We start from the raw sequence: 19,308 nt of genomic DNA on the forward strand, positions 1-19,308 counted from the left end.
GGTCACTCATTCGGAAGCAGCCAAAGGACTTTGGTCATCTACAAAAAAGGGCCAATGAATACATCAATGTAGAAGAAGATCAGGCGGCCAGAAAAAAAGAAGCACCCATCGAACCAGCGCCGGTGTTCGAGCTACATCAACCGAGCAGCCATCAGCCTCCTAAAGGGCCCCGATCAGGAGGAACTCAACCACAACATGAGCCTAGGACGCATGCCGTGCAGCACGTTGGGGTCGAACGCCCAAAAGCCTCCAGGGGTAAAATATGGATGTCGATGTTTTGCTCCTTCCATCAGTCGGTGACTCATAATACTCAGGACTGCTACATGGCTAGTAGACCAGCCCCAAGAAGGTAGTATCGTCAATCACCATTGCCCAATCAGAGATACAAGCACCGATCAGCAGGGCGAAGGGAAGACGAAAGGACAGCGGTCGAACCACGCCGCAATCAATCTCAATGACGGAATAGTCCAAGTCCTGTTCAGGAGCAGGCCAAACGAAAACGACCCTCAGCTCAAGAGGAAGAAAATAGGAGCAACGCCAGTCAGTGTGATATATGAATAATCGTCGGAGGGCCGACCAGTGATGATTCCAATTGAGCGAGAAAGTTGCACACTCGGTGGCTTGAAACTCATGCAGTCAGCTGCAGCAAGGAGAAGGTCTAGGGACATGAGATCAGCTTCAGCCTGAAGGATTTAGAAGGGGAAGAGATCCCTCATGACGACACCCTGATTATCCGAGTAGTAATAGCTAATTATGTTATTCATCGTACCTTTGTTGACATAAGAAGCTTGGTGAACATTATATTCAAGAAAGCGTTCGATCAACTGCAAATCAACCGAAGTGATTTACTGCCCATGACGACTCCACTCTATGGGTTCACTGGCAACAAAGTGTTGCCGATCGACCAACTACGCCTGGCTGTCTCGCTTGGGAAAGAGCCGCTGAAGAGGACACGGACGACTAATTTCATTGTGGTGGATGCACCGTCAGCCTACAACGTCATTCTAGGCCAACTGGCACTGAATGAGTTCTGAGTGGTGGCATCCACTTTCTACCAGAAGATCAAGTTCCTGGTGGGGGACAAGGTGGGCGAGGTCAGAGGCGATCAGTTGGCAGCCCGGCGTTGCTACGTCGAGATGGTCAGAACAAAATCATGAACCGCCCGGAAGATACCGCGCTTGGAGGTCAGAGGCGATCAGTTGGCAGCCCGGCGTTGCTACGTCGAGATGGTCAAAACGAAATCATGAACCGCCCGAAAGATACCGCGCTTAGAGGTAAGTGCTATCATGGAGAAGCCTCCTACCCTGGTCTATGATGAAAAGGAGAAGGTCCAGATCCATCCAAACTGATTAGAGGCGACGACCTTTATCACCGCCAATCTAAAAAACTAGAAAAAACAGAGTTGGTCGCCTGCCTCAGACGAAACTATGACGTGTTCGCCTGGTCGACACACGAATTGTCTTCTATTTCTCCGAACGTTGCTCAACACAAGCTACATGTCCGACTGGGCTCCTGGCCGGTTAAACAGAAGAAGAGAGACTTTAGCCCAGAGCAAAATTTGATCATCCGAGCGGAGATAAAAAAATTACTAGAGGTCGGCCATATACGGGAAGTCCAATTCCCAAGTTGGCTCGCTAACGTGGTACTGGTCTCCAAACCAGGCAATAAATAGCGGGTCTGCATCAACTTCCGCGACTTAAATAAGGCATGCCCGAAGGACTTCTATTCATTGCCTCAGATAGACCAAATGATGGACTCCACAATGGGCTACAAATTAATATGCATGCTCGACGCATACTAGGGTTATCACCAAGTGTCGCTCGCCCAAAAAGATCAAGAAAAGGTCAGTTTCATCATGACCGATGGAATCTATTACTACAACGTCATGCCATTCGGACTGACGAACACCGGAGCAATCTACCAAAGGCTGATGAATAAAATGTTTCGTAGGCAGATCGGCCAAAACATGGAGGTATATGTCGATGGCATACTAATAAAATCCCTCCGAGCAGCCGACCTCTATGTAGACGTCGAGGAGGCGTGCCAAACTTTAAGAACCTATGGAATGAAGCTAAACCCTAGGAAGTGTCTGTTCGATGCAAGGAGCAGTCGTTTTCTCGAGTATATCATGACTGAGTGGGGGATCGAGGCAAATCCAAGTAAAGTGAAGGCCCTACAAGACACACCTCCGCCTCGTAATTTGAAGGATGCCCAACAACTGACCAGACGAATCACCGTGCTTTCAAGGTTCATCACTAAAACGTCCGATCGGAGTCTGCCATTCTTCAAAGTACTGCACTGAGTTACAAGATTCCAATGGGACGCAGAGTGCGACCGAACTTTGGAAGAACTCAAGGAGTATCTTAACTCCTTGTATGTGCTAACTAAGCCGAATGTCGGAGAGCCTCTTTGGATCTATTTGTCATCCACCGAGCATGCGGTCAGATCGACATTGGTCAAGAAGAACGGCCATGAACAGCAACCTATGTATTTTTAAGTCATATATTAAAAGATATTGAATCTCGCTACATTGGTCTGGAAAAGTTAGCTTATGCTCTGGTACTTGCCGCTTGGAGACTCCGATACTTTCTTGCTCACCCGATCATCGTCATGACCAACAGTATCTTGGGAAAAATCCTCCTCAACCCAGAAATGTCTGGGCGGCTAATCAAATGTACAATCAAACTGAACAAGTTTGAAATCCAATATCAACCCCGAACGGCAATCAAAGCTCAGACCTTGGCTGATTTTGTTACAGAGGTCCAAAGTGTCAAGCCGACGATAACTTGGAGAATATATGTTGATTGTTCGTCCACTCGACAAGGCAGCGGGGTCGGCATTCTGCTCATTTCACCACAAGAAGACCGGATGCAACTTTCCGTTCTGCTGGATTATCGGGCCACCAACAACGAAGTTGAGTATGAAGTCTTGATAGTCAGCTTACAGGCAGCACTGCATGTCAGAGCCACAAAAGTCCTTATTTACTCAGATTCTCAGTTGGCCGCTCAGCAGCTGTCAAGGACATTTGAGATTAGCAGCTCTTGACTTAAGTTATATACAGAAGCCTTCAAGAAGCTGAAGGCAAATTTTTAAGAGGTCACTATACAGAAGATCCCCCGATCGGACAATCAAGCAGCGGATAAGCTGGCTAAGTTAGCTACTTCATTATCACCTGTCGTGATCAGCCAGCCGATCGAACAGGACTTACTGGTGGAGCACATCGACCGTATGGAGGGAGTAGTCTGCTCGATCAATTGGAGAATGCCACTGATCGAACTCCTCCGATCAGGTATCATGCCAGACGACCGAGAGGTAGCACAACTATTAAAGAAGAGGGTCGGACGGTTCACCTTGGTCGAAGATCAGCTGTATAAGAGAGCTTTCTCCAGACTCTTACTCAAGTGTGTTGGACCAGCGGACGTAGAGTACATCCTACAGGAAGTGCACCAAGGCTCCTGCAGAAGCCATCCGAGCGACCGTTCACTAGCTCGAAAGATCCTTCTCGCCGGGTATTTCTAGCCCACGCTCCAAGAAGATATTGCTCGGACGGTGACCACCTGCCTGTCGTGCCAAAAATATCACAGAATCCCACACCAGCCAACCAAAGAGATGAAGGCATCCATAGTGTCCTGTCCATTCGACCAATGGAGTATGGGCATCGTCGGGTCATTTCCGACGGCGACATCTCAGCGGAAGTTTCTGCTCGCCGTTGTTGACTACTTCTTAAAATGGGTGGAGACCAAACCATTGGCAAAGATAAATGAACATATGGTCATCAAATTCATCTGGCAAAGTATCTTGTGTCGGTTTAGCATCCCCCGACAGCTTGTCTCGGACAATGAGAGGCAATTCATCGGTCGGAAACTCAAAGAATGGTGCGAAGGCTATAGTATCCAACAGGCCTTCACCTCAGTGTCTTACCCCCAAAGTAATGGCCAAGCGAAAGTCGCCAATCAGAAGATTCTCAGAGGATTGCGAGCTTGGCTGGGTAGGAGGCAGTTGGGTCAACGAACTCCCAAGCATCCTGTAGGCCCTGCGCACACCCCAAAGGAGGCGACTGGCGTGACGTCATTCCATCTGATGTATGGCGGTGAAGCACTAGTCCTGGTGGAAGTCAGGGTGGAGTCCAATCGAGTGCAGCACTATGACGAGGAGAACGGCGAGCGGAGACTAATGGAGTTAGACTTGGTTGATAAAGCACGAGACAAGGCTGTCGTTCGGCTGATAGCATACCAGCAGCGGATGAAGCAGAGCTATAATCGGAGGGTTATCCTGAGGTCCTTCCAGGTTGGCGACCTAGTGTGGAAGAAGAAAAAGTCAGTCGGCGACGTTACCAAATTCGAAGCTCTATGTGTGGGACCCTATAAGGTAATGCAAAAACTTCACTCAGGAGCATATTATTTGGAAGACGAAGATAGAAGATAGCTCGAGCGATCATGGAGTGGGAACTACCTCCAACCCTATAGGGCCAGGTAAGAGGTGTGAATAATTATATTTACCTGTATGTGCATGCATGTCTTCCAAATGCATGATAAATATGAATAAAACTGCAAGCATTCCAGACTCATGAGTCGGTCGGACAAATTAGGTCAAACGGTGACCTTAAATCCATGTCTTCACCGACGGTCGAGCGGCGACCTTAAACCCTTGTCGTCATCAACGGTCGAGCGGCGACCTTAAACCCATGTCTTCACCGACGGTCGAGCGGTAACCTTAAACCCTTATCGTCATCAAAGGTCGAGCGGTGACCTTAAACTCATGTCTTCACCGACGGTCGAGTGACGACCTTAAACCCTTGTCGTCATCAGTGGCCGAGCAGCGACCTTAAACCTATGTTTTCACCGATGGTCGAGCGACGACCTTAAACCCTTGTCGTCATCAACAGTCGAGCAACGACCTTAAACCCTTGTCGTCATCAACGATCGAGTGGCGACCTTAAAACCTTTGTCTCTATCAGCGGTCGAGCAACGACCATAAACCCTTGTCACCAGCAACAGTCGAGCGGCGACCTTAAATCCGAAACTGATCGATCGGCTAAGAAAGCAGATAACTCGTTGCCGATCAATGAGGCCACACTTGAGTTTACGTGACAATGCTTGAACTAAATGCAAGTCGAAAAATTAATATGTCAAACGGCGAGAAAGAATATAAGGGTTAGCCGGATGAACGAGCATTCATTGATACTTCAAAAACAATTACAGAAGCAAAACTCTCAATAGGCTCACTCTAAATAATCCAAGATATCGTCGGGCAGCAACTCAGTCAGCTTGCCCCGACTAATGACCTTGCTTGTCAGGGCGGAGGGGAGGTAGCCACCTTCCTTCAATTGATCGAGTGTCCCGTCGATAGCAAGGTCGAATAGATGAAGTACCCAATCGGCGACCTTGTCATTAAAAGCATCCAAGCGGATGTAGGCCTGCTTCATGAGATCAAACATGCTCGACCCGGCTCCCTGATAAGTCTCTAAGGTCGCTCGGGAGGCCTTCAGCTCTTCATTCAAATTGGCCAGCTCTTCATCTTTGGCATCGAGCTGGGTCTTCGCTACGGTCTTGTCGGTCAATCGTCCCACTCAACCTCCTTTAGGTTTTGGGCCAACACCCGAAACTCCTTATTTTTTATCTCCAAGTCCTCGATGGCTCAGAGCTTCTTGGTGTTGGCCAAATTGAGCTTGGACTCAAAGGAACTGACATGTTTATCAAGCCGAGCCAATTGTGCAGCCTGCTGGACGCCTTTCCTCTTCTCTGCCTCCAACTACTTGGAGCTCTTATTCAGATCGGCTCGTAACTAAGCAATCTCAACATTCATCTGCTCCATTTGTGATTGAGAAACCGACGATTGGCTACTCGGAGCATAAAGCTACTGGACTTCTGCTCTAGGTAAGCAAGCTTATAACACATGGTCAGGCTTTCCACCTAATATTGCAAAAAACGCTAATCATTATACAAGTCGATCGAACGAGAGAAAAAAGGAAAAGGTATACATATCCCAGTGGACATCTGGGTGTGGCTATTAGCCAGTTCCCCCAGAGCTACAATTATCGCACGAGCTCAGGCATCAGCCCATATCTAGGCAAGCGACCCTTATTCTTATTTGATGCTCAGGGTGAGGGACGCTAGGTCGTCCGAATGGCGGTACTTGTCAGTCGATAAATGAATGATTGTCATTATTGATCTATGACTGCTCAGGCCAGAAGGTACAGAAGTCGCCCGATCGGAGGGCTGTGAAGAGACTGGCCAGATGTAGGACACCTACCCTGCCAACAGAAGAGGGGCATAAAGGCAGTCAGCGGTGCGCAGATTGTCCCTTAAGGCAACCCGGACAGTGAAGGTATCTGGTCGGAGGACAAGGACACAGAGAGTTCCCCAAGGTCCTGCTCAAGAGGTGGATTAGAAGTATCACCTCGCTCGGATGGGGGTTGAGAGTTGATCGTGGTGGGGGTCTGCAGAGCTGAAGTGGCAGTTCAGGAGGAACTTTCCGCTCGACGTCTCTTGCAGTGTTACAGGGGCACGTCGGAAGTTGTTGACTCTGAAGCAACAGCGATCAGGACCATGGATGGCCTTTCAGGCATAAGGTCCGCTATGGCAGCCGGCCCATTGCTCGCGGTTGTCCGACTTCCTCTGGCGCCGCTCCCCAGCGCTTGAGTTCCCTCGCTTAGCGGATCCTCAGAGTCAATCAGCTGCAAGCCACAACTCTCCAACTTAGCCACGACCGCAGCATTGATTTCTACATCCGCAAGTTTGGACTTGCCAACTAGACGTGCACGCAACATGATTTGAGCTGCAAAAGAAAGAAAGAAATCAGTTAGATTCAAAAGTTAGATTAAGAAAGAGCATACCTAGACTGGACGGAAGCCTTGTACGGATCGGGCACAGACCGAACACATAGAGGACACCCTCCAACGGTAACTTATGTATGTGGTATTTTTGATCGGCCAAACTGGAAGCTGCATGAAGGTAGTTCAAGTGACTCTTGTATTTCTTGAGCTCTGGAGAGTTCGACACCTCTAATTGCCACCTGGTCGGGAAGTCCGGCCGCTCAGGAAAGCGAACAAAGAAATAGTAGTCCTTCTAATGCTTGTTAGAGGACGACATCTTATCAAAAAAGACTAGGCCCGCTCGGGCTTAAAAGAGAAAAGTCCCCGGCTCAGATAATTTAGGATAATAGAAATAGTAGAAGAACCGAGGAGTAAGGAGAATGTCGTGCAAGCAGAACAAAACAACGACTCTGCACAGCAGCCGAAAGAAGTTCGGCACCAGTTGATGGAGAGAAATATGAAAATATTTATAAACGGCAGAGAAGAAAGGGTGGATCGGAAACCATAGACCGGCAGTAAATTGGTCCCTAAAAAAGCATACAAAACTCGGAGGTGGCTCGTTCAGGCGGTCAAAAGCTAAGGGAAGACCGATTTGATAATCGGAGGGAATTTCAAAGGTAGCTCTCAAATTCTCAGCATCACCTCCGTCAAACCTGGATTCGATGGACGTATATCAAAGCCCAGGGACGGAGAGAGGTTGAGAGGAGCTTGCCATTGGAAATAAAAGCGACAAGAAACAACGAAGAAGTTCGATTGGCGGGGAAGGTGCTAAGAACAACGAAACGATTCGATTGAAGGGAAACAAAAGCTTACTAGAGAGATCACTAAGATGGTCGGAAAAGGAGGACGCAGTGTCGCTACCACGCTCGAAGAAGAAGACCAAGATGCAAAGTGAGGAAGACAGTGAAGCACACGAGGTTTATAAACTTCGCAGCCGATCGACCTCAGCCGTCCGATCCAAGGTTACGGAAACCTAGGAGCAGATCCAACCGTTGATTCTAAAAAGGCACACGTCTCGTCACAAGCGGATGTCCACCTATCACATCGAGCATGCGGCGACAGTAAGGGACACGTGTCCTGCGATCACTAGATAGCATTTAATGAACTTCATTACAAAGGTATGGTCGCTTGCTCGACTATAATTAGCAGGAATTTGCACGGTCTTCAAGAAATTCGGATGTTGTCAGCCACGGCCGAGCTCGTCCAAGGAAGCATAGATAAAAGAAAATTTGCCTAGTGTTGCCGCGCATTGTCCCGATCGGCGCAACGTACGGTTCACAAGGCTAAACTTGGCAATGGAAGAATGAAGCCAAAGTGGCATGAGCTTGTAAGTCGATCAGTGATTAAAGACCAAGCACAGGCCGATCGATATACTGGCCGAATGGACGTTGAAATCGTCGAAAGCACATCTTGTCCAGTCAGTCGGACTTGCAGCCTACTTTGACTAGACTTGAAAGGGAGGCTTGTGATGCGGTGATAAGGAGGAGCCTACCTAGCACGAGTCAATTGCCACGGGGTAGGTCAAAGTCAAGGTGGTCAACTCCAGGGCTTAAGTAAGGCTCGGTCGCACTCAAGCAGGAAGCGGTTCATCGGCCGATAGGAAGGATCATTGTCCAATCGGCCATCTGAGTGAACCAATGACTGGTCAACCAGGGCGACAAGAGAGCAAGTTGAGCGGGTCAACAGCCCGAGCCAAGCAGGCCACTCGTCCGACTCGAGATATGTCGTTGGCATTATACACATAATGAACCGGTACAATAACAAAAGAGGAAGAGACAGATAATTAATAGGGGAAAGAGAAAATAAAAGAGAACACTCCATCTATTATTAAATAAGAAGCAGCCAAGACAAAGATATCTTCCGTCGGTAATTAATATCATTAAACCAGGGAAGATGGAGGGTCAACGAGAAAGGTATAAAAGAGTATACCAGGTACGAAGAAAGTCAAGATAGATGTCTGTCCTTAATATTTTCACTCTTTTCTTCTTCTGTTTCTGACTTGAGCGTCGAAGGGCTAACGCTAGGAACCTCTTTCCTGGTTTTGGTTTTACTTTACATAAAGGAGTGAGGTCTTCATTCCGTCAGCCGAACTGCCACCTCCCCAGCTTTCCAGCTTCGCGCCTTCGAACATGATCATATATATATATATATATATATATATATATACAGAAATGATATGCTGCGGACAAAGCCGTGCGAACCGCTGCGGACTTGCCTTCCTGATCGGTCACCAGTCCGATCAGGGAACCTCCTGATCGGTCTCTGGACCGATCAGGAAACCTCCTGATCGTCTGTAGACCGATCAGAAAATGATCGGTTCCCTGATCGGTCCAGAGACCGATCAGGAGGTTCCCTGATCGGTCCAGAGACCGATCAGGAGGTTCCCTGATCGGACTGGTGACCGATCAGGAAGGCATGTCCGCAGCGGTCCGCTCGACTTTGTCCGCAGCATATCATTTCTGTATATATATATATATATATATATATATATATCTTATGTTGTACATCCATGCACAACTAGTATTTTTTTTCTTGAATTTCTAAATTCTAAACTTTAAGTTATAAACCTAAGATTAAAAAAAATTACACTTGTGTATGAGTGTGCAGCATGGGCAATGATCATGTCCAAAAGTGGTAAAGATGGTTGGCTAGAAAAGTGACATTGTTGTTGACTGAATGAAGACTCCATATTGTCCTGCAACATAAAGAGTGTCTGTGTCAGACCAGAGAAGGGGTTTCAGGTGTTGGCTCTCCGACGTTCAAGTCAGTAATCGAGTGATGGGGAAAAATAGTGGAAGCAAATTGAAACAAAGATCGTGTAAATTCCTAGAGCATCACATATCTTCACCTGTGGATGGAGATGCCTTTTTATATTGTTACTGTTATGTCTATGCATGTATTCCAAAGTACTCATAAGAAAGGACGGGCTATAAAGTACCTCTGACAGCTTTCCTAAAATGAGCCTGCAAATCTCTATGATTTGATAGGTTGAAAGTTTCGAACGTGTGATTTGTCTCCAAGATATTCTCTTTTATGATACAAACTTCCAAAAGAGAGTACGAAACCGCAGGTCCATGGGGTCCGTGCTAGGCCAACCGACCATCCCTCAGGGGGATTGTCAGCTTGACCTTACGGAATGCCACCAACAACTCAGTCCTCACTCAACTTCTCCATTTGCCGTAAAGGAGCATCATGCTCAATCCATCCATAACCCCGATCGGCTGAGGTTGTCGGTCGGATTACTTAATACTTAGCAATGAGGTTTGTCCGTTTGTCCTGGGTTGGGAGACCAAATCCGACTGAGCGAGAGGCCCGGTCGGCCACTCACGCTTGACTAGCACACCGAGGCTTGCTAAGCCGTATGCGCCCGATCGACAGTTCCATGCCCGATCGGCCATGTGGTCGATTTGAGCACACCCCTACTTTTGTTGATGACTTTGACTGCTTCTTGACCATCATATCTACCGATCTTCCGTTCTTTAACCTGTTTTGAGAGAATCCATCTTTATCGTCACATCATATATATATATATATATATATATATATATATATATATATATATATATATATATATATAAAATATTTTTGAGATGAGGTAAGGCTGGGTGAACCTTACCTTACGTAAAATATGTTATATCTAATAGACTAACATATACGTAAAATTGGTCATGTCAAATAAAAAAACCTCATGTGCAAGCCGCCAAAAGAGACAATTGACTAAATACACACCAGCGTATTTCATTACGATAACGCATATCCCAATTAGTCCCAATCAATCATAGTTGGATTTATTAGTAGACTTTTAATTTTTATCTTGAAAATATATATTTGAATTAATTAATTACAACGTGAACACTTTTTAATATTATCCAACAAATTGATCAATGATACATTCCATTAAATATGACATCTTACCTACTCGTTTAATAGAAAATGACCCAAAAAAAAGTCTTAATTAATTTGACAATATATACAAATCACTTTAACTAAAGTAATTCTATCTTAATTATTAAATTATTTTGTGATTATCTTTGCTGAGCTCTTCATGTGGAATATTGAGGTGTGCATGTGATGAGTGCCGTTGAGATGTCCCAATTAGAGTGTTTGGTAGGTTATATTGAGGTTTGGAGTTGACTTTTAAATGGTAAATGATCAAACAAACCGAAATAGAACCTTAATTACTAGCCATTGAACTAGGTCGAACCTTGTTTGGGTCAACAAAACAATTATATTATCAAAGGTCTATGTTTGATCGAGCAGACTATTAGCGTAGGGGCACCAAACAATCGAATATATATTTTAATTATGTTAAAAGATTCAAATTAAGTTAAATTATTTTATTATCTAATAAAGTTGAATGAGTTTTCAGAAAAATTTTAAATTGTCTTAGGCAAAAATCATACTGGATTCTAGACAAGTGGTAAACCCTAGGGGAAGTAACCCTAGGTCCTACGGGGTGGTAATCATAAATTATGGAAAACCCTAGGGGGAAGTAATCCTATGTCATATGGGGTGGTAACCCTAGGCTGTGAAAGTACAATCAGCATGGAGGATCAATCTGACAATAGATAATCTCCCCTGAGAGGAGTAGGTGAGGATACGTTCCCCGTTGAGGGAACAGTAGGCGTCGGTTCGACCTAGCGTTTTTTGAGGAAATCCGAAGTCAGAATTGGACAGTCTAAAGGTTATCAAAGTTATTTAGTTACATATTATCTATTATTTTATCTAACTCTGTTTTACAGGAAATTAATAGTTTTACAAGGTCATACTTAGCCTTGATCGGTCGACTGAACCGGGGATCGATCGACCGAACCTCCAAGCAAGCAGAATAGACTTCCAGGCCAGCTGATTGGGTTTGACCGAAGGATCGGTCGATCGAACCTGATGAGGTTCAGTCGACTGATCAGTGGATAAGCGTCGACGTGGTCGAGCCGGGTGGATTGGATTAGATAGACTGGCTAGGTTAGCAGGATCGGTCAACCGAACGGCGGAATCGATCGACCAAACGAAAACTTATCCAAGCAGCAAAAGCATGTGGAGAAGAAGTTGGGCAGGTTCAGAGGGTTCGGTCGACCGATCATAGTCGAGTCAAAAACTGATCCTGAGATCAATAGATCTGAATCAGGTCTACCTCGACTATAAAAGGAGGGTCCACCAACAGATCCGAAAATAATAATTTTCTGAGATCAAGAACGAAATTGTTGCTCTCCTCAACGCTGTTTCGATAACCGACCAAAGACTTCTAATTTTATTTTTATCGGTAACTTTATTATATTGTACTTCAAGTTTTGTAATCCTGATTCGAATCTATAATAATTGCTCATCCAACCAATTGAATTTGAGAATCTCAATCAATTTAAATGTGAATTTTAGAGAATAAAATAATTAGTAGATTAAATATATTATTTTTAGTCATTTTAAGTTGATATGTGAAACAATGGTATATAAATTTTTAAAAAACTTTTAGATACAAGAACACACAAAGGTATTCTAAATTTTTTATACTAATTAAGATCAAGTACCCGAGCAAATCTAATTATGCAATAGCTTTACCAAAGGTTAAAGACTTTAACATCTCAAGCTTTGATAATTTATCTTTCCTTATATTTCATTTTTAGATTGAATTTATTTGGTAAATGAAATCTTTGTTAGCGTTAGTTTGTGATAGCTTGTGAATCTCGTCACTTGGATCAATATATTATAGGATGCATTTAGTTCAAGATTATTATTGATAATTTTAATTTTCTATTTAATGTTATCAATAAAAATTTTATTTGATTTAGGGAATAAACGATTCCCGAATAATGACACATGTTTAACACGTCAGCAAACGAGGAATGCGACCCGGAATGTGATTCCCTCAGAAAAATAAGGTTTTCCTTGATTTTGAGGTTAACGTCTAGCGCAAACAGCGATCAGTCATCGAGCACGAGCAACTGTTGATCGTCAAGTGTTAGTAGCAGTGCAGTCAATTATCGAGCATGAGCAGCAAGGGCGATGTCGGCTCGGCATCACCATCGTTCCTTCGTGCTAAAGGCTCGCCTGGAGCTGGAGGTGGCAGCCAACTCACCGACAATTGAGTGCGAGCAACAACATGGCAGGTCATCGAGCATGAGCGAGGGCAGTGTCGACTAAGGCGACAGCACCGAGCGCATGATCGCATGCATGAGGAACAAGGACGACTATTTTTTTTTTTTAACTTAGGCCTTTTTTATTAAAACTTTTATCAATTGAATTAATCAACTCTTAGCTATAGTTGAGATAAATTAAATCAGTCTAAAGCTTAATAAAATTATCCCAAAAAATTCTAAAATATTATTCCAATTTGATTATTTATATATATCACCATTACTAACATTATTATTATTATATATAATTTATTTTATTTTATTTTTTAAAATTATACACTAAAACTTCTAAACAAATAAGTTTTTATTATATTAATTAAGATTAAATCAAATAATATTAGGTTATATTTTATTCTTCATAATTTTAATTATATAATTACCTAATAATCAAGGAACTAAAATTATATATCATAATTTGAACAAAACCACCTCCAAGGTTATGAACTTCAACCTATAAGTTGTCTTGTATTGCCTCATTTAAAGAGGTGATAATAATGAATTCAAGGGGTAACCATTGAATGCATTCATAGTCATAGAATAGTAGAGGCCCTAAATTATATTAAATATTTTTTTCATGTTTTCCTTTTTATTATGCTGTGAACACTTTATGCATTGGAAGAAAATATTTTGAAATTTTATTTTATTATCACAATTCCTCTTTTTATTTAATAAGTTAGTAAATTGAGTAATTTTTTTTATAAAAAAAGGTAAAATAAAGATTTATTTCTCAAATAGGAGCAATAAAATGAAAATCCTAAAAAACTTCTCGACATGATCAATATTTAAAAAAAAAAACAGCTATTATAAGTTGGAAGTACTTAAAAAGTTATCCATTAATCATGGAGGTTTATGTCAACGATTGATTAGTCAACGCCAACCTAACATTGCCATATTTGCACTTTTAAAATTTGTAATTTGCATGTGAAAATAAAATTTGATGGAGGAAACTAATGAAAGTTCCATATTATTAAAAAAAATAAGAATATAATTTATAAAAAAATATCAACAACTACGTATAGGTAAAGCCTCCCCTCCCAGCAACAACGTCCACAACAAACCACTCAATTTATAAATCTTAAACTCTCCGTCACTAATTGTAACTATATTATTTCTTTTAAATATATTCAAGTGAACTGCCTATATATGCTCATCAAAGCATCACTTTTCTCCATGCGAAAATATCAAACCCACAACTTGTAAGCCCTTTCCTCTCTTCTCCTATCAACAAGCTACCAACAATGGCAATGGTTTTAGATTTTTATGTCTCAAGAGTCATGAAAGTCACAGCAGACATGGTGGAGGCAGAGATATTCAAGGTGCTTGGCGTTGATAAGGAGATCAAAACTCTTCAAGGAAGGCTAAGGACAATCAATGGTTATCTCCATCAGGCAGAAAGAAAGATACAGGGAAATAATGAAATTGATATATGGGTGAGGAAGTTAAAAGATATTATGTATGATGCTGATGATATTATTGATCTATGTATGATCGAAGGAGGGAAAGTATTAAGGGCTCAAGCCTCATCGGGGTCATCAACTGTAAGCATCCCTTCCAGCTATCTCTTTTCATGCTTTCGCTGTCTTAGATATCGTCATGAAGTTGCCAATCAAATTATTGCATTGAATGGTAGATTGGAAGCTCTGAAAAATGATTCTTTCATAAAAAATAATTTAGATCAGGCAGTGAAAGAACCTGTTGAAAATGCTCACAGAGAATTTGGACGGGAAACATCTCACCTACAAATAGAAGGAGATATTATTGGGTCACAAATTGAAAATGCTACTGATAAGCTAATTAATTTGATACTCGAGAATAACCCAAAAAAAACTCGTGTTTTTGGAGTTGTGGGGACTGGGGGAATTGGAAAGAGCACTCTAGCAAGCAAAATATTTGAGGATGAAAGGATCAAAGAGAACTTTCCCAATAGAAAATGGTTATATGTTTCTAAGAACTACATTGAAACTGATTTACTAAAGAAGTTGATTAGATTTGAGGAAGGAAATGAAACCAAAGGAGAAACCTTTGAAGGCAAAAGTAAAGCAGAATTAGAGGATAAACTTGTGACAATTCTCACAAAGAATACTTTCATTGTGTTAGATGATGTATGGAATGCAACTGTATGGATAGATATCTTGAGAAAACCTATAGTTAAAAGTGCAAGTAGCTGTACAATCTTAGTTACGTCTAGAAAAGAAAAGGTTGTAGCACAAATGAAACCATCATATATTCACCCAGTTGAAAAAATGGATGAAGAAAGTGGTTGGAATTTGCTTAAACATTTGGTGTTTGAAGGCGGGGAGGAAGAAGATGAGATCTCAAGTTTGGCAGAAATAGGAATTAAACTTGTTAAAAAATGTGATGGATTGCCTCTTGCAATTAAAGCTATTGGAGGGGTTCTATACCAGCAAAATAAAGCAAAATGGGAGGAGGTTCTTGAAAGCGATGCATGGAAGATGGACCAGATTGAAGAAGAACTAAGGCCTTTATACTTGAGTTATGAAGATTTACCATCTACATTAAAACAATGTTTCCTCTATTGCTCTTTGTACCATCAAAAAGACATGTATTATAAGGAGATTGTTCAGTTTTGGGTAGCTGAAGGTCTTATTATGGATGAGCAAGAGAAGTCGAGGAATGATCTTCCAACTGAAAAACAAAAAACCATGGAAGATATAGGGGAGGAGATCTATAGGGAGTTAATATGGAGGAACCTCTTGGAAGCTGATGCAAATTTTGATGTGTCCAAGGATTACTTTTCTATGCATGATCACTTCCGGTCTCTCGGTGCACATTTAATGAGAGAGGAAGGGATTTTATATCGACATGGTAGAGAGTTCAAAACAGATGATAATATAAAGATTCGCCGTTTGTCAATCTCTAATATGGGACCCAAGCTAGTGTTACCCTCTCAGATTCTAAAACAAGGTTGTTTGAGAACTTTAATTCTCATGGACTCCCCTAAAACTAAGACTATTGAAGATAGTGTACTGCAAGAATTATCATGCTTGCGAGTTTTGGATCTCACTAGCACATCCATTGAAAAAATTCCGGATTGCATTGGGGATTTGTTGCATTTAAGATATTTAGATCTTGATGGTACAAATATTCGCGAGATTCCAAAGACTATTGGGAAACTTGTAAATCTTCAGACTCTAAATATATCGAAGTGTCAGTACTTGGAAAGACTTCCTGAGTCCATCACTATGTTGCATAATCTAAGATGTCTTGACATGAGCGATACTCCACTTCTGACTTATGTGCCCAAGGGAATTGGAAAACTGGGAAATTTCTATAATCTTAAGGGATTTCTGGTGGGCCAGAATGACTCGACCTCTGAAGAAGGCTGTGACTTGGAAGAGCTGAAAAATCTCTCCAAATTGAGAGGCATAAGCATTCTCAGGCTTGAGAGGGCAGAAAGAGGAGCCTCTGCACTTGCAGACAAACCTTTCCTTAAGCAGCTAACGCTTGGATGGATGCAGCCAGATGAAGATGATGCAGATGAGGAGGAAGAATCAGAAGGTGCTAATGAAGTAGGCGCCGACGAAGAGGCTGATAATGACGGCAATGATGATAAAGATGCAGGCAATGAGAAAGGGGATGACAACGATGATGGCTCAAAACAAGAAAATGAAAATGAGGAAGCAGAAGAAGCAGGCAACGAAACAGAAGATGAAACTGAGGAGGACGAGGCGGAGGAAGAAGAAAAAGGATGGAGCGATGAGCAAATTAGCAAAGCCGAGAGGATATGCAATGAAATGTCTCAGCCTTCATCAAGCATAGAAGACCTTTTCTTCTATGAGTATCCCGGACGACAGCTCCCGAGCTGGATGATATCCTCTTCCCTGGCTGAATCTTTTCCAAACTTGGCATATTTGCAGCTCCTTGGTTTGCCATGTTGCACAGAGCTCCCTCCCTTTGGCACACTGCCCCAGCTGAAGTACCTCAGAATTGAACAGGCAAGCGCAATAACCGCCATCGGTTCTCAATTCCTCGGCTCAAGAAGTTCTGTGTTTCCCAAACTTGAATTGCTCAGATTCGTAGGCATGCCTAAATGGGAGGAATGGACGTTAGATGGAGTAGAGGAGTTAACTGGTCATGGAACACCACTTGCAGTGAAGTTGTTTCCAAGTCTCAGGGATTGTATTCTCATAGACTGTCCAAAGCTAAGGGCTCTTCCTGCAGATCTCTACCGCGCCACCAACTTCAGTGAATTGTGCCTGCGCCAAACGTATGAGCTAGGAGAAATAATCAATCTCCCCATGGCGAACAAGCTCGAGGTGACAAATGCTAGTGGGTTGAAGAAGATATCCAACATCTCCTCAGTAAGATATCTTGAGGTTGATAATTGTCCCAACTTGGAGTGCGTGGAAAATATTGGCAAGCTGCAGCATTTGGTGTTGATATGTTCAGAGGAAATGGAACAGCTCCCGCAGTGGTTATCGGTCTTGATCGAGCAGCACAACAACACATCAAGCACTCACAGGAGTCTCAGAAAATTCGAGATGCAATGCAGCCTGCAACTACTGAAGACCTGTCTTGAGGGCAACGAGAATTGGGACATCATCAAGCAAATTCCTATTGTCAAAGTCACAACATATTCTGGAAAAGAATATGTACGCTATACCAAGGATCCCTACATGTATGATCCACACGTTCCTTCTAATTGAGAAAGGTAACTCTTCTATCTGCTAAATCAGTCGCTTTTCCTCCTCTCCTTGTAAGTTCTAACCTCATGTTTTTCCAATGACCATATGCTTGTTTTTGCAGGTTTGTATCAGTAGAAGTATCCGTTTGCGTTTAATTGTATTGGTGAATAAAGCTGTTTCAGCGCAAGGTGTGATTTCTATAGTGCTGTTTGCATTTGCTTTCTTCTACATTTGGTTGCAAGATTGTTTGTTCAGAACAGCCGCTCTTCCCTTGGGTGTTCAAGAAAAAAAAATAGTTGTGGTTATGCAATTTTTACATAGTTTAGCAGCTTATTATGAAGTATGCTGTATAATTGAAGCAGTTCATCTCACCCATGTAAGTCGCTTCCTTCTCATAATCGATATGCATAAACCATATGGTTCCTGCAATGATCGTCTTCTTTTCTTCTGTCAGGTTCATATCATCTGAAGTCTTCACGTGTGTTTGCCGTCTTCCATGTTGGTAAATAAAAGCTACTAGGTGCAAGTATTTTTCATGTTAATCATTTCTACCATACAATTTGTATTTGTTTTCTTGCATTTGATATATAGTGTTGGTGTGTTGAGAAACCATTTCTTTCTAAACATATTGATTTAAAAAGTACCCGTGCAGTCTCATCGACATAGTGGAGTTAAGAACTACGAAAATTCGTCTTGTAAGTCACTTATCCCTTAATCATCTTCTATAATCTTATAGCTTTTGCACTAATAATTTCTTCTTTCTTTCTTTTACAGGATTCGTGTATGTCTTTTATTTTTGTTGTTGTATTTTATTTATCAGTGACTAAGGCTATTCAGCTAGATGTAATGGATTTAGTATTCGTTCAACATGTCCCTTTCGTACATTATATATGTTTCTTAGCCATCACTTGGGTTGAGGAATCCAATGGATTGGTTTGACAATCAGCTACACGCCGACGTCTCAGAGATTTATCGAAATAGACGAGCAACTGATGGAAGATTGCCATTGCAAGATCATGCAGAGACAGCCCATGAAAAAAGTCCCGAGCAGTAGTAGTCAAGAGGGAACCACAAACAATTTGTTTGACATGAAATATGAATCTTATTTATCCGTGTTTCGAACCACAAACAATTTGTTAGTTGATGGTGCAGGTTATGTTTGACATGAAATAGCCAGGGAATAAATTTATTCTTTTGTTAAGTTCCATATGATAAGAATTATGATGTCTAAGTTAAATCTTCTTTGTTCAGCTTGAGGTATGATTATGTTGTTAGGATGTAGTTGTTTATTTTACTAAACCATATTTAATGGAAGCAGCTAGACTTTACTTAAATATAGACACGATAAACACACTGCTAATCTAAACAGAAATTAATTAAGTTAGCATTGAATAAGTCAAATATTCACAAACAGCTGTTTAGTAATCGGAATTCATAAGTAGGAATATAAATATGTAAATCATCAATGACGTGCAAGCATGTTAGTGGAACATAAAATATGCAGATTAAAAAGGACTTTAATATTTTTTTCCAAATATTAATTTATCAAAATAACTACGCGTAGAATGAGCTAAAATATAATACTGTCTATTTTGTTTATAAATCGTATTTAATGGAACTAGATAGATTTAATTCTATTTCTAAGCGGCATCAGGTGGTCTAATTCGTGACTGCGTGGTTAGAACACGGGAACATCGACGTGGTTATTTGGATTGCTATG

At 42.1% G+C, this 19,308-nt stretch overlaps 1 protein-coding gene across 1 annotated transcript; it reads left to right on the top strand.

Moving 5' to 3' along the window:
- Positions 1-14,118: 14,118 nt before the first annotated feature.
- Positions 14,119-18,758, top strand: LOC122017139 (putative disease resistance protein RGA3). The gene is made up of 4 exons (XM_042574667.1): positions 14,119-17,614; positions 17,710-17,964; positions 18,043-18,283; positions 18,363-18,758. The coding sequence occupies exon 1, from the start codon at positions 14,181-14,183 to the stop codon at positions 17,607-17,609; it is 3,429 nt and encodes a 1,142-aa protein (XP_042430601.1). The 5' UTR covers positions 14,119-14,180; the 3' UTR covers positions 17,610-17,614; positions 17,710-17,964; positions 18,043-18,283; positions 18,363-18,758.
- Positions 18,759-19,308: the final 550 nt, after the last annotated feature.

The sequence above is a fragment of the Zingiber officinale genome, chromosome 8B (genome assembly GCF_018446385.1).
Source record: "Zingiber officinale cultivar Zhangliang chromosome 8B, Zo_v1.1, whole genome shotgun sequence".
NCBI classification, from domain to species: Eukaryota; Viridiplantae; Streptophyta; class Magnoliopsida; order Zingiberales; family Zingiberaceae; genus Zingiber; species Zingiber officinale.